The sequence below is a fragment of the Lepisosteus platostomus genome, chromosome 19, assembly GCF_059453375.1.
Source record: "Lepisosteus platostomus isolate fLepPlt1 chromosome 19, fLepPlt1.hap1, whole genome shotgun sequence".
In the NCBI taxonomy this organism is placed as follows: domain Eukaryota; kingdom Metazoa; phylum Chordata; class Actinopteri; order Semionotiformes; family Lepisosteidae; genus Lepisosteus; species Lepisosteus platostomus.
In genome coordinates this window covers 7,006,890-7,019,128 of record NC_142629.1, presented here as the reverse complement: position 1 = coordinate 7,019,128, position 12,239 = coordinate 7,006,890, and the positions used below count along the sequence as shown (strand labels likewise).

Sequence of the window (12,239 nt, the reverse complement as noted above, 5' to 3'; positions counted from 1 at the left end):
ATGTTATAATTATATTATAACTTCAAACGGGCCATCACACGATCTGCTGCGGTTTCTCTAGAATTCTTCTTTGTTCTCCCTTTAAAAAGAAATATACATCTTCCAATTCATGGTGAAGAGATGTTTGGATAAGAAGGGTGAGGCAAATTTTCTGAGCAAATGTGCAAGCAACAGATATAAATAAACTTAAATCCCCTCCATTGTATGAAATTAATTCAAGAAGCATAAAAAGTCTGTATAGGAGTCTTGTGGTTTGCAGGGCCTCTTCATAAGCAGTACTGTATATATAGCATTGCTGCTTAGCATTGACTGTATCTTTGCACACTTTGTTGCTCTCAGAAAACATTACCTACTTTCTCAGTCCATTTTTAAAGATGTTATTTTTTATCCCTGGTTCCTCGGCAAAAAGCCAAACTGTTTAACACATAAATGACGGCCATGTCATATCCCCAGGCCTCTCCGAGCTGATACACCGGGCCCCTTATCTCATATCAGCTCAGTTGAACAATCATTTAAAGAGTCATTGTCTGTCCATCAGTCAGAGGAAAATCTAGAAGCCGTCTTCCTTAGGATTTGTTGGATTGAAAAAAACACACATCGGGATTATTAATCCCCTTTTAATCTAAAACTTTTTGTTCCAAAATGAAACCAATTTACTGAAATGAGAGGAAAGGCATTCAACCTAAAAAGTGCGGAACTGATGAAACAGATTACATATACTGTACGTATACAATGTGCCTTTTATATAGATTACTGTTATCAATTTAAAATGAGGCCTATTTTCACATTCACTTGAAATTTCCTCAAACTCATACTGATAAGAAAAGACCATTTTTGGACATCCAAGCTCTGAAAATCTGCAGTAACACACAACAGTGTAGAACCTCTGTAAAGAGCTAGTCAGTCCAGATGCTGATTATATTAGAATGTTCTATATATTATTCCAGTGTGTTTTGTGTCATTTAATTCATTATTTGGGTTAGTTGTAGCAGCTATTTCAATATGAACAGCAATATAACAGTAATAAAGACAAACATTATTCAACAAATGGAGGTAAAGGAGCTCCAGATTATGCAAGGAATGGAAAAAGTTCAGGTTCTGCTGTGTTTTTGTAATTTAATTGCATTTCTGAAACTACCACTGCCATCCTTAGGGGGATGTTATTAGCAAATGTTCATACTCAGCGACAATGAAATTAGTTCAGACTGGCAAGGCTTTGGCAGCACTGCGATAAGGAGAATTGTGTTTATCAGAGACTACGGAGTGCACAGTGTTTTCAGAGGGTTTTGTAACGCTCACCCACATACAAGATTACATGGTTTGAGAAAGTTTATTTTGCTTCAAAAGTGACTTATCCAAGCCAAGCTGGACTTCTAAATAAAAGTCTTTTGGGATGAGTGGTTTAGTTAATTTAATTATTTGTATTTAAAAATGTGGTCTTATTTGCCACACTTCTGACATGAAAGTATCGGAATTCACATCACAAAGCTGGTCATAAATCTTCAGTTCTGATGCATGAATTAAGCAATTAAGTGATACAGACCTTTATTTATACTCCCTGACATAAATGGTTCTTTTTGAAAGATCCCCACTTTAATAATAATAATAATAATAATAATAATAATAATAATAATAATAATATTAATAATAACTTACACTTATATAGCGCTTTTCCGGACACTCCACTCAACGTGCTTTACAGGTAATGGGGACTCCCCTCCACCACCACCAGTGTGCAGCCCCCACCTGGATGATGCGATGGCAGCCATAGTCCGCCAGAACGCTCACCACACATCAGCTATCAGTGGGGAGGAGAGCAGAGTGATGAAGCCAATTCACAGAAGGGGATTATTGGGAGGCCATGATTGGTAAGGGCCAATGGGAAATTTGGCCTGGACACCGGGGTTACATCCCTACTCATTTCGAGAAACGCCCTGGGATTTTTAATGACCCCAGAGAGTCAGGACTTCAGTTTTACATCTTATCCGAAGGATGGCGCTTGTTTACAGTATAGTGTCCCCATCACTATACTGGGCCATTAGGACCCACATGGTCTGCAGGGTGAGCACCCCCTGCTGGTCCCACTAACGCCTCTTCCAGCAGCAACCTTAGTCTTTCCCAGGAGGTCTCCCATCCAGGTACTGACCAGTCTCTTAGCTTAGCTTCAGTGGGTTGCTAGGTGTGAGTTGCAGGGTGATATGGCTACCGGCTTTAGTGACACTAGGGATCTTTGCATGTTCACCCCTATGAACAAAACTGCAGTCCAGGAGGTTTCTGGATTTTATTTTAAAGGTTTAAGGACGGGGTGGCACAGTGACGCAGTAGTTAGCATTGCAGCCTCACAGGCTCAATTCCAGACCTGGGGTGCTGTCTGTGTGGAGTTTGTATGTTCCCCCTGTGTTCATGTGGGTTTCCTCTGGGTGCCTCCCACAGTCCAAAGACATACTGGGAGGTTAATTGCCTTCTGGGAAAACTAGCTCTGGTGTGAGTGTGTTTGTGTGTCTGCCCTTCGATGGATGTGTGTCCTGTCCAGGGTGTACCCTGCCTTTCACCCATTGCTTGCTGGGACAGACTCCAGCTCCCCCACAACCCTGTATTGGATAATGTGCTTAGAAAATGAAAGGACAGGTTTAGCACAGTCTTATAAAACAAAAGGCTTCCTAAAGAACATGCATGTCTTAGTAACACAACTACTTTGACCAAAAACGAAACCTTTGACTCCATTAACCACTACCACAGCTCTAAGCTGTACACACCTCAACATTTACTTCCCAACAATCACCACAAGACACATTTTAATATTAAAATAACTCTAATTAAACCTCTGTTAAATAAATGCCCACAATTAATTAAATCAATAACCCAATCAAGAGAATGCATTCAAGACTACGTTCGCATCACTGAGGCCATGTTTGGCGACCTCTAGTGGTCATGCCTTTTATTATACACTAATCCTAGTGTGAACTGAATTTGTGCTGTTTCACATTCTTAGGATGTCGCATGGCTCACACAGCAACGCTCGTCCCGTCACACACACCCCTTGCTGTTTCAGTAGGACAGCTGAAAGGTATGTCATAATGAACCACAGTTCAGCGAAACTACGCATTCCAATTTTCAATAGCACTTACAAGAATGAGGAGAATAATACAGCTATGGTCCTGCCCTACTGCAAAAACTAAAAATTCTAGGAAAAGTCAGTGTTATAAAAGTGCTTAAATCAAAAGAAGAGGAAGAGAGAAGAGATGTTAGTGGGGCCAGCAGGGGGCGCTCACCCTGTGGTCCACGTGGGTCCTAATGCCCCAGTGTAGTGACGGGGACACTATACTGTAAACAGGTGCCGTCCTTCAGATGAGACGTAAGACCAAGGTCCTGACTCTCTGTGGTCATTAAAAATCCCAGGGCGTTTCTCGAAAAGAGTAGGGGTGTAACCCCGGCGTCCTGGCCAAATTTCCCATTGGCCCTTACCAATCATGGCTTCCTAATAATCCCCATCTATGAATTGGCTTCATTACTCTGCTCTCCTCCCCACTGATAGCTGGTGTGTGGGGAGCGTTCTGGTGCACTATGGCTGCCGTCGCATCATCCAGGTGGATGCTGCACATTGGTGGTGGTGGAGGGGAGACCCCATTACCTGTAAAGCGCTTTGAGTGGAGTGTCTAGAAAAGCGCTATATAAGTGTAAGCAATTATTATTATTATTATTATTATAAAAGGCTGGTAGGAGACATCAAGCAAAATATAACTTCTTCAATGCAAGTGATGCCGTTTGCCTTGCACATTATGAAGCGTGAGCCTGCCATCCCCCTCTAGTGGCGAGGTGTCGACAGGACACCTTCTACACCTTTAGATACTCGGTGCTCTACGTCAGAGAACTTGACTGTATAAAAAGGAAATCCATCTTACAGAGTGGGACTTGTTATAATGATAAAATTTTATTTATGAGAGCTTTTCAAGAACCCCAAAGCACCTTACAATAGAATAAATACAAAACAAAACAGAAGCAGAATGAAAGTGGATTGGAAAGAACAGTACACTGACTTTAGTAAAACTAAATTAAAACTTTTAATGAAAAGAAGGGTCTTTAATTTAGTTTTGTATTGTTTTAATCCGGCTAAAGCTTTATAGTGATTGACATTTTAAAATACGTGTGTTTATTGAAAAGCAGGTTGATTAAAAAATGATTAACTGGGGGAAAACAATAAGCATTGTATCTTGTGGTGACAGATTCATTTTCATTTAATTTTAATAGGTATTCACTGCTAAATGTGGATACAATTTTGAAAACTTTCAAATTAAACTGGTGTACTGCTTTTTGCTTTGTTGATATCTCAACAAATCTCAAAATAAAAGATTAGTCTCTAAAAGAAAAAAGAACAAGGAGAATTCACGTCTTCCTAGCTGGTATCTTCTGAATAACACATTTGCCCTCCCATCTATACAGGACATTTATGACAGACGGTGCTTGAGGAAAGCTCTAAGCATCATCAAAGACCCCACACACCCCAGCTACAGACTGTTTGACCCTCTACCATCTGGAAAGTGGTACCGGAGCATTCGGGCCCGGACCACCAGACTCAGAGACAGTTTTTACCCCCGCACTATCAAACTATTCAACTCCCAGCCTCTCTCACCTACGATCTGAACCTCACAGTGCCTTCTTTCTTACCAAAAACTCAAACACACATGGAAATCTACCTCTACCTTACATGTCAGAAAGCTCACTCCCTATAATTTTCTATCCTTTATTTCATTCTGTTGATGCATGTTTTTGCACATCTGATGTTGTTTTGCACATTACCTGTTACCTTTTGTTGTTTTGCACACAGCCTGCTGTTCTCTTGCACACTGCCTGTTGTTGTTTTTTGCACACTGCCTGTTGTCTCTGTCTTTCTTTTATTATACATTGTAATGTTGTTTTTTTGTACTACTTATTGTCTGAGACCTAGCTAAATAGCATTTCGTTATACCATATACCTGTATATGAGTATAATGACAATAAACTTGAACTTGAACTTGAACTTGATTTGGGGGAAAAAACAATTCAGAGGAGTTTATTGAATCAGCCTAACACATGAATTTAGCATGGTGAGTGGTAATCAGGTGTTTTACCTTCCCTGGTTTCTATAATAATAATAATAATAATAATAATAATAATAATAATAATAATAATAATAAACTTTATTTTATATAGCACCTTTAAAGGTGGCTTCTCAAAGCGCTTTACAGGATGACAATAACAATAAATAAGAAGACTACAACAATAAATAAGAAGATTTCACAAGATAGGACACAATTATAATTACAACAATACAACAATAACAATAGAGGAGACCGTGGAAGGTGGTATTAAGAAGAGCAGAGGGGTGAAGAATGGAACCAGTTAAGTAAAGGCTTTTCTGAAGAAGAAGGTTTTGAGACTGGATTTGAAGGAGTTTAGAGAAGGTGACTCTCTAATATCCTTGGGCAAAGAGTTCCAGAGCTTGGGGGCATAGCAGGAGAAGGCCCTGTCGCCCATACAATGTAGACAGGCTTGGGGGACAGTAAGGAGGGCAGAATTTGAAGAGCGGAGGTTGCGAGGCGGGGAGTAGGGTGATAAAAGTTCAGACAGGTATTGAGGTGCCAAGCCATGTAAAGCCTTATAGGTGAGCATGAGGATTTTAAAGTCTACGCAGAATTTGACCGGAAACCAGTGCAAGGACTCCAGGATAGGAGTAATGTGAACACTTGCACTAGACCTGGTCAGGATTCTGGCTGCTAAATTTTGGACATACTGCAGCTTGTTCAGAGTAGATTTAGATACCCCAGGGAGTAGAGCATTGCAGTAGTCAATTCGAGAGAATACAAATATGTTGATCAGCTTTTCAGCCACAGTTAATGATAGCATAGGGCGTAGTCTTGCGATATTTCTAAGGTGAAAAAAAGATGTTTTGACAGTATGCTGTACATGTGGGTCGAATCTTAAGCCAGAATCGAATATAACCCCAAGGTTTTTCAATTTTGATTGAAGCTCAAGTACAGAGCCATCTACAGACAGGGTTACAGGACTGACTTTACGAAGTTGATGGGGGGTACCAATAAGCATGACTTCAGTCTTGTCACAGTTAAGATGAAGGAAGTTTTGAGTCATCCAATTTTTTATGTCAGAGATGCAATTAGATAGAATAGAGACAGCCACATCAGTGTCGGGTTTGGTATGGATGTATATTTGAGTATCGTCAGCGTAAAAATGAAAGCTGAGGCCATGTGATCTTAAAAGCTGACCAAGTGGGAACATGTAAATGCTGAAGAGCAAGGGGCCCAGTATTGAGCCCTGGGGGACACCAGACTTGACAAGACCAATTTCAGACCTGTACCCATTGAGAGAGACAAAGTGACAGCGATCAGTGAGGTAAGACTTAAACCATTTGAGGGCAGTGTCAGAGACTCCAAACACAGTCTCAAGACGAAAAAGGCAGCACTGAGATCAAGATGGATGAGTATGGAAAGAGAACCAGAATCAGAAGCTATTAGGAGATCATTGGTGACTTTGACTAGGGCGGTTTCTGTGCTGTGAAGTTGATGGAAGCCAGATTGGAGGGGTTCGAAAAGGTTGTTTGTCATGAGGTGGTTATGTAACTGAAATGTGACAGCACGTTCTAGAATTTTTGAGAGAAAGGGTAAGTTGGAGATGGGGTTGGAGTTGGAGATGGAGATTTTATCTCAATCTAAAAACACCATACTACAGCCCTATCAGCTCCAGGCAGTATTTAAATCAGAAGGGAGAACCAGAGTAAACATGTCATTGTATTCACAACTTTCAACAGTGTATATGCACAGGGTTGGAACTAACAGGAGTTAACTACTAAATAACAGCTTTGACACAAACTGCTGTACTACAATACGTGCATTGTAATATTTTTGAGAAGCCTAAAAATTATAGTAATTTGCTTCTTAAATATATAAAACTGTATTGTGAAAAGCGGTGACTCCTAAAATTGCTCTAAATTTAATCCCGGACACAGTTTGATTCTGAAAATGAAATGATACATTAGAAAGGTAACAGTAGCATGCCATTAACCAAATGTAGGTTTTCTGCTGCGATTGTTGTTACTATTTTAACAAATAATAATGATACTCCTGCTACTAACAAAATGTGGTGGGACTGTGGCTAAGGATCTGTCCCTGTGGCTTAAAGGTTACCAGTTCAAATCCCACAGCTGGCAGAGGAATCCTACTCTGTTGGGCCCCTGAGCAAGGCCCTGAACCCCAGTTACTCCAGGGGTGCTGTATAAATTAAATGTTTGACCCTGCCCTCTGACCCCAAGCCTCTTTCTCCCTATCTGTGTGTCTCATGGAGAGCAAGCTGGGGTATGTGAAAAAAGACTAATTCCTAAATTGTATATGGCCAATAAAGTGATCTGATCTTAAAACAACATATTCTGGTGATTTTAAAATCCAGAGCTTTGATTTTTGTTTTGTTTTGTTCATGCCATAGATCTTGTGGGCAATGACCTGTGTCAGCTTTTCTTTATCGACAAAGACAATTTTCACTTTCTTTGCAACTGGGTGCGCACTTTGCAATTGTTTTCAAGTTCACTTTTAAATCTTAAAAGAGTGGTGATTATTAAATATTACAGTAAATTTTACTGTTGTGGTGTTTGGGGTTCGTATGCCAAGTCTCTCCTATTATGAATCGCACCTCTTTTAACTTGTTAGAAATTCCATGATCTCCATTGCTGGTCTCATGAACCAACAACCTAATCCGGACACCATATTTCATAGTAATCACTCATATATACCCACAGTAAAGCGCAGCGTCTTCTTTATGCATTGGAAGAATAAAAATGTCAGTGAAACCACGTTAATTCGCTAACCCTTAAGGATATGAGTTGAGAAATTTTGAGGTTTCCTTTAAGATGTTTCCAGTTAATTCAGTGAAGCGTTAAGGAATACATTTTACGTTATGAAATTTTGTCTGTGCTCACACCAATGCGAGAACCGATTAACACAAAACAAAGCACCCGGTGAATTAGGTAGCATAATGTAAAATCAGATTAAAATCTTTTGACGTATTGAGCAACACAAGGCTCGACAGATATATAAATTATATATTCAAGGAGATCAGTGAATCAGAGTGTGGGTCTGACACAGCAGAAAATCAGCTCGATCGATCGACGGCGGTCAATGCCAAAAGCAAGTCTCGGACGGACATCTAATTACTTGCGCTTCAGCAGAACCCACCTCGATTTTTAAACAGAACAGACACATATGTGAAGAGAGACGGTTAACAGCTGGAAAACCTCGTCGTGTATAGATATTATTGCAAGATATTCTCTTTTCACCTTGTTCTGTTATGTTCTTAAATTTGACTGAGAAAAAATAAGAAACTCATTTATCATTTATAAACAATAAATTAACAATAAGCACAAGAAATGTGTTTTGGGAAGTACAGACTATAACGTAATACCAACAATCTACGTTTTGTTTGGTTCAGTTGTGAACAACCAGATTTGTAACTTGTATTTTCGTTTTCTCACTAAAAAATGTTTTTGGAAAACTGAAGGAGAGAAACAAAACTTCGAAATTGTCCTGCAAGAAAATCAGGCCTGTTTTAGGAATGAATATAATCTCGTTATAAAAAAAAAATAATTAAAACAACAGACATCAATTGTTGGACCTTCTAGACATGGTTGTCTCAATCAGCATAGTTCAACTGATGTAGACCTTATTCCCAGCATGCCTCCAACCGGCACCGTACTCCCAGAATTCTCCGCGTCAAAGTCACGGTTGATCAAGATGGCTGACAGGCTTGGTAAGGCTGTGTGTTTGCCATTCATAAAATGGAATGTATGCTATTTTTTGTTTAGTATTTTGTCTGTATCGCCGTAGTAAAGATAACATGCACTTGGATAATGTTGCTGAACGAATTTTTGACGTAGTAGCATATAAATGCTGCTCCAAATGCGAGGCCCTGTCGGAACCTGTTGTCTTCCGAGTCAAGTCAAGGACTTCGCTCGTCTTCGTTTTAATGCCCATTTGAAAGGCCGGGATGCACGCATTGGCGCATACAGCTGCATATAGTAACATGTGGATATAATGTGTTACAGAATAGTAGGACACAGCGCAACTAAATTTCACCCTTGTTACGTTAAAAACGTCAGAAAATGTTTTTACGAAATATTTGTAGCTACCGTATTACTGGTATCAGTATGCATCGAAAACGCAAAGTAATTTCATATTTTATTATGTTTGATGTTTGTCTTCCCGCAAACATATTTTGGGATTTGAAACACCCGTGTTTTTTTCAATTAAATTTAACGTTATATAGAGATTAGATTTGGTTTTTTTTCAGGCCGTCTCAAACATGAATTTTATGTTAAGAGCACACCGACGGCATCCGGACTGCAGTTTTAAAGATGAAAGGTTTAAATGTTCAATAATACTGTTTGTCCTGTAGATGAACTGCAATACATTTTTCAGCTTTGAAATTAAAAGCATTTTCCAAAGCCAACTTTCAAGTGAGGCTCACAGTAAGCCATAGAAGTTCTCTAATGTCAGACTAGAGGCATATTGTAACCTCAAGTTTTGCTTCTAATCACAGATACACAGACATTGAGCTCTTTAACACCAGGGACCTAAAAGCAGGATGGCCAACAGTGCCTTCTAAACTTTGTTCCAACTTGAGTTCTTTAAGCTACTTATTGTCACTGGATGATATGGGTGTATGTATATACACAATTCCCTTGATCGTATCACTTAAAACAAAGTGGGTAAAGTACTTTTTAAGCATTTGTAGGTACATTCCTTCAGTTATGGAATTACGATGCTCTGTTTTGAGTGTAACCATACTAGAAGTGAGTTCGAGACCACAGTGGTCTTTGCCTTTCAGTGCCGCTCTCGGAGAAGAGGCTGATGGACGTTAAGCTGGGAGAGCTTCCAGCCTGGGCTGCCACTCGGGATTTCACTCCTAATGGAATCCTGTCTGCTATCCGTAGAGGTATGTGTCCCAGGCTCGGCAGATCCATTTCGTAACATAATTTTTTTTTTGGCTGACGATTTCTGTTCCTTTATCATCAGTTATATTTCTGCCTAATCAGAATTACTAATTCTTATTCACTCTAATTCACCTTTACATCCATTGTACTAGACAGGAAGAAGCTTAAGATAAACTGGTCAACCAGTTCCAGTGGCACATACCCTGTTCCAGTGGCATTCAGTTGATTGTGCGCTGGGAATGACATAGCCAGAAACCAGTCAACCACAGAAGTTTGTTCTGTAGGTCTCGGCCTGTGCTCGGACAGAGGGCACAGGCAGTGGTCTAAATGATAACACTGTAAAGATACCAAAGGCTTGTCAAGTCTGCAGAACTCTTGTGCTCCAAATTAAAAATGATATTTTGTGATGTTTATAGAAGTACATGTGTCTTGTATCAGCTGTGGTCCCAAAACTATCTAGGGCTTTTGTTCCAAGTGACACTTGTTTTGCTTCATTTCCAGCCTTATAAATACCACTATGTTGTCACTTACACAGCACAGCAGTATTTGAAAGCTAATGGATGGAAAACCTGTGATTGACACAGTTGAATTGTAAAGCTTGTCACCATACGTCCCTTTTTATTTGGAAACAATACAACAGCAAATACAAAAAATAGGGGCTTGCACAACAAAAAGTGAAAATGGGGCTAAGTAAACAATCTCTGACAATTATCTTACCCATCCCATCACAATTTTTCCAAACCCAAATGTAATCTAAAAGTACTTATTTCCATAAGAACTATTTCTGCAAATACATGCACCCAAGTGCAACTTAAAGGTATGTCTCCACTCAAATAGCTTTTCTGGCTACAGTATATAAGAGTTTAAAAAATGTTATGCCTGAACTAGTGGACATAGTATTTCTGCTAACTTTATAACTGTTGATATTGATTCATAATTGTGAGAACAAAATTAATATCCTGTTAGGCCACAATGTCACTTTGATCTGTAACCAACACTAAATTATTTAAAAAGATTGGGAAATGTCATGGGCATTTATTTTGGTGAATGACAACACACTTTCCACTTCACAGCCCACTTTCTGAGGCCTGAAGCAGGGAAAACAAACACACAGATTACAAACTAGAAGCCGTTTGGCTTCTCTTTTCAATCAAACGTATTAGTTAATGGGGCATCACAGTGAAAGCCTTCATCTTGACCTTGGGTTGACTAATGAACAGATCATTGAACAGTTCCTAAACCTGCTTCACGTTTGCTCTTCTTGATTCTCCTCTGCTGAGTGCAAAATGTTGCTTTTGTAACTGCAGGGCATGACAGGTTCCAAAACAAGTACATCAATGTCAGGAAGGGGGGCATTGGTGGTGTGGCCATGATCCTGGCAGGTTACGTCTTCCTGAGCTATGTCTGGGAATACGATCATATTAGTAAGTTGACTTTTTCTGTTGGTTTATTTAGACTATAGACGAACATTATTCACTTTTGTCGTGAAGCAATATATGAAGAGCAGTAATATTAATTCAATTAAATTGCTCAGGAACAGAGTTAGGGATGTATATATTACAGGTTTCTGTAAATGTATTATTTTGTTTTTCATCTAGTCACAAATCAGTATGGCATACATCTGCAGGACATATCAGAGCTGACAGCAGGGACTCTTCCAGAGGCTAATCAGTGCAGTCATGCAGTTAGTGTGTCCTTGCAGAATATTCCATAAATGGGATTCCGATCGTTGAAAATGATTTCTTAATGCTTCAGTTTATTATATTTAATGACAATATCAAATGGATTACTTCAGACACCGTAACCCACATTTTTTGCACTGAGCAGCTCAATACTGTACAGTGAAGATCCCCAAGTGAACACATTTGCAAAATAATTGTCAATTACAGGACCTGTTGAGAAGGGGCTTATTTGGAGTAGTTTATTTTATTCCATGTGTACGTACATGTATATATTTCAGATATACCACAAGATCTTAGACCTTTACCAAACCATTCAGTGTTTTTCTATGAATAAGTGTTCCATCTGATTTCTCTGCCCCCTTTTCTCTTTTGAAGAGCATGACCGCTGGAGGAAGTACCACTGAAAACTCCTCTACTGAGTTACTGTTGGCTGCTCAGGTTGAGAGGGCATTTATCAAAGCAGTGCTAAAAACCATACTTTATGTATTGTGTACAAAGTGAACTATGTGACCAAGAAACAATAAAATTGTAATTTAATGTGTTGTGGAATTTTTGTTCCAGGTTTTAGGAGTAATGTATAATAT

The 12,239-nt window shown here is 39.3% G+C and overlaps 1 protein-coding gene across 2 annotated transcripts; it reads left to right on the top strand.

Annotated features, from left to right (window-relative positions):
* The first annotated feature begins 8,633 nt into the window (after positions 1-8,633).
* Positions 8,634-12,192, top strand: atp5mf (ATP synthase membrane subunit f). 2 transcript variants are annotated; one of them, XM_088613393.1, is made up of 4 exons: positions 8,634-8,790; positions 9,868-9,975; positions 11,281-11,397; positions 12,031-12,192. In XM_088613393.1, exons 1-4 carry the CDS (start codon positions 8,715-8,717, stop codon positions 12,057-12,059), a joined length of 330 nt encoding a protein of 109 aa, XP_088469519.1. In that variant the 5' UTR covers positions 8,634-8,714; the 3' UTR covers positions 12,060-12,192. The 2 variants fall into 2 exon arrangements, with proteins under 2 accessions (XP_088469519.1, XP_088469520.1); XM_088613394.1 differs by lacking the exon at positions 8,634-8,790 and adding an exon at positions 8,803-8,825.
* Positions 12,193-12,239: the final 47 nt, after the last annotated feature.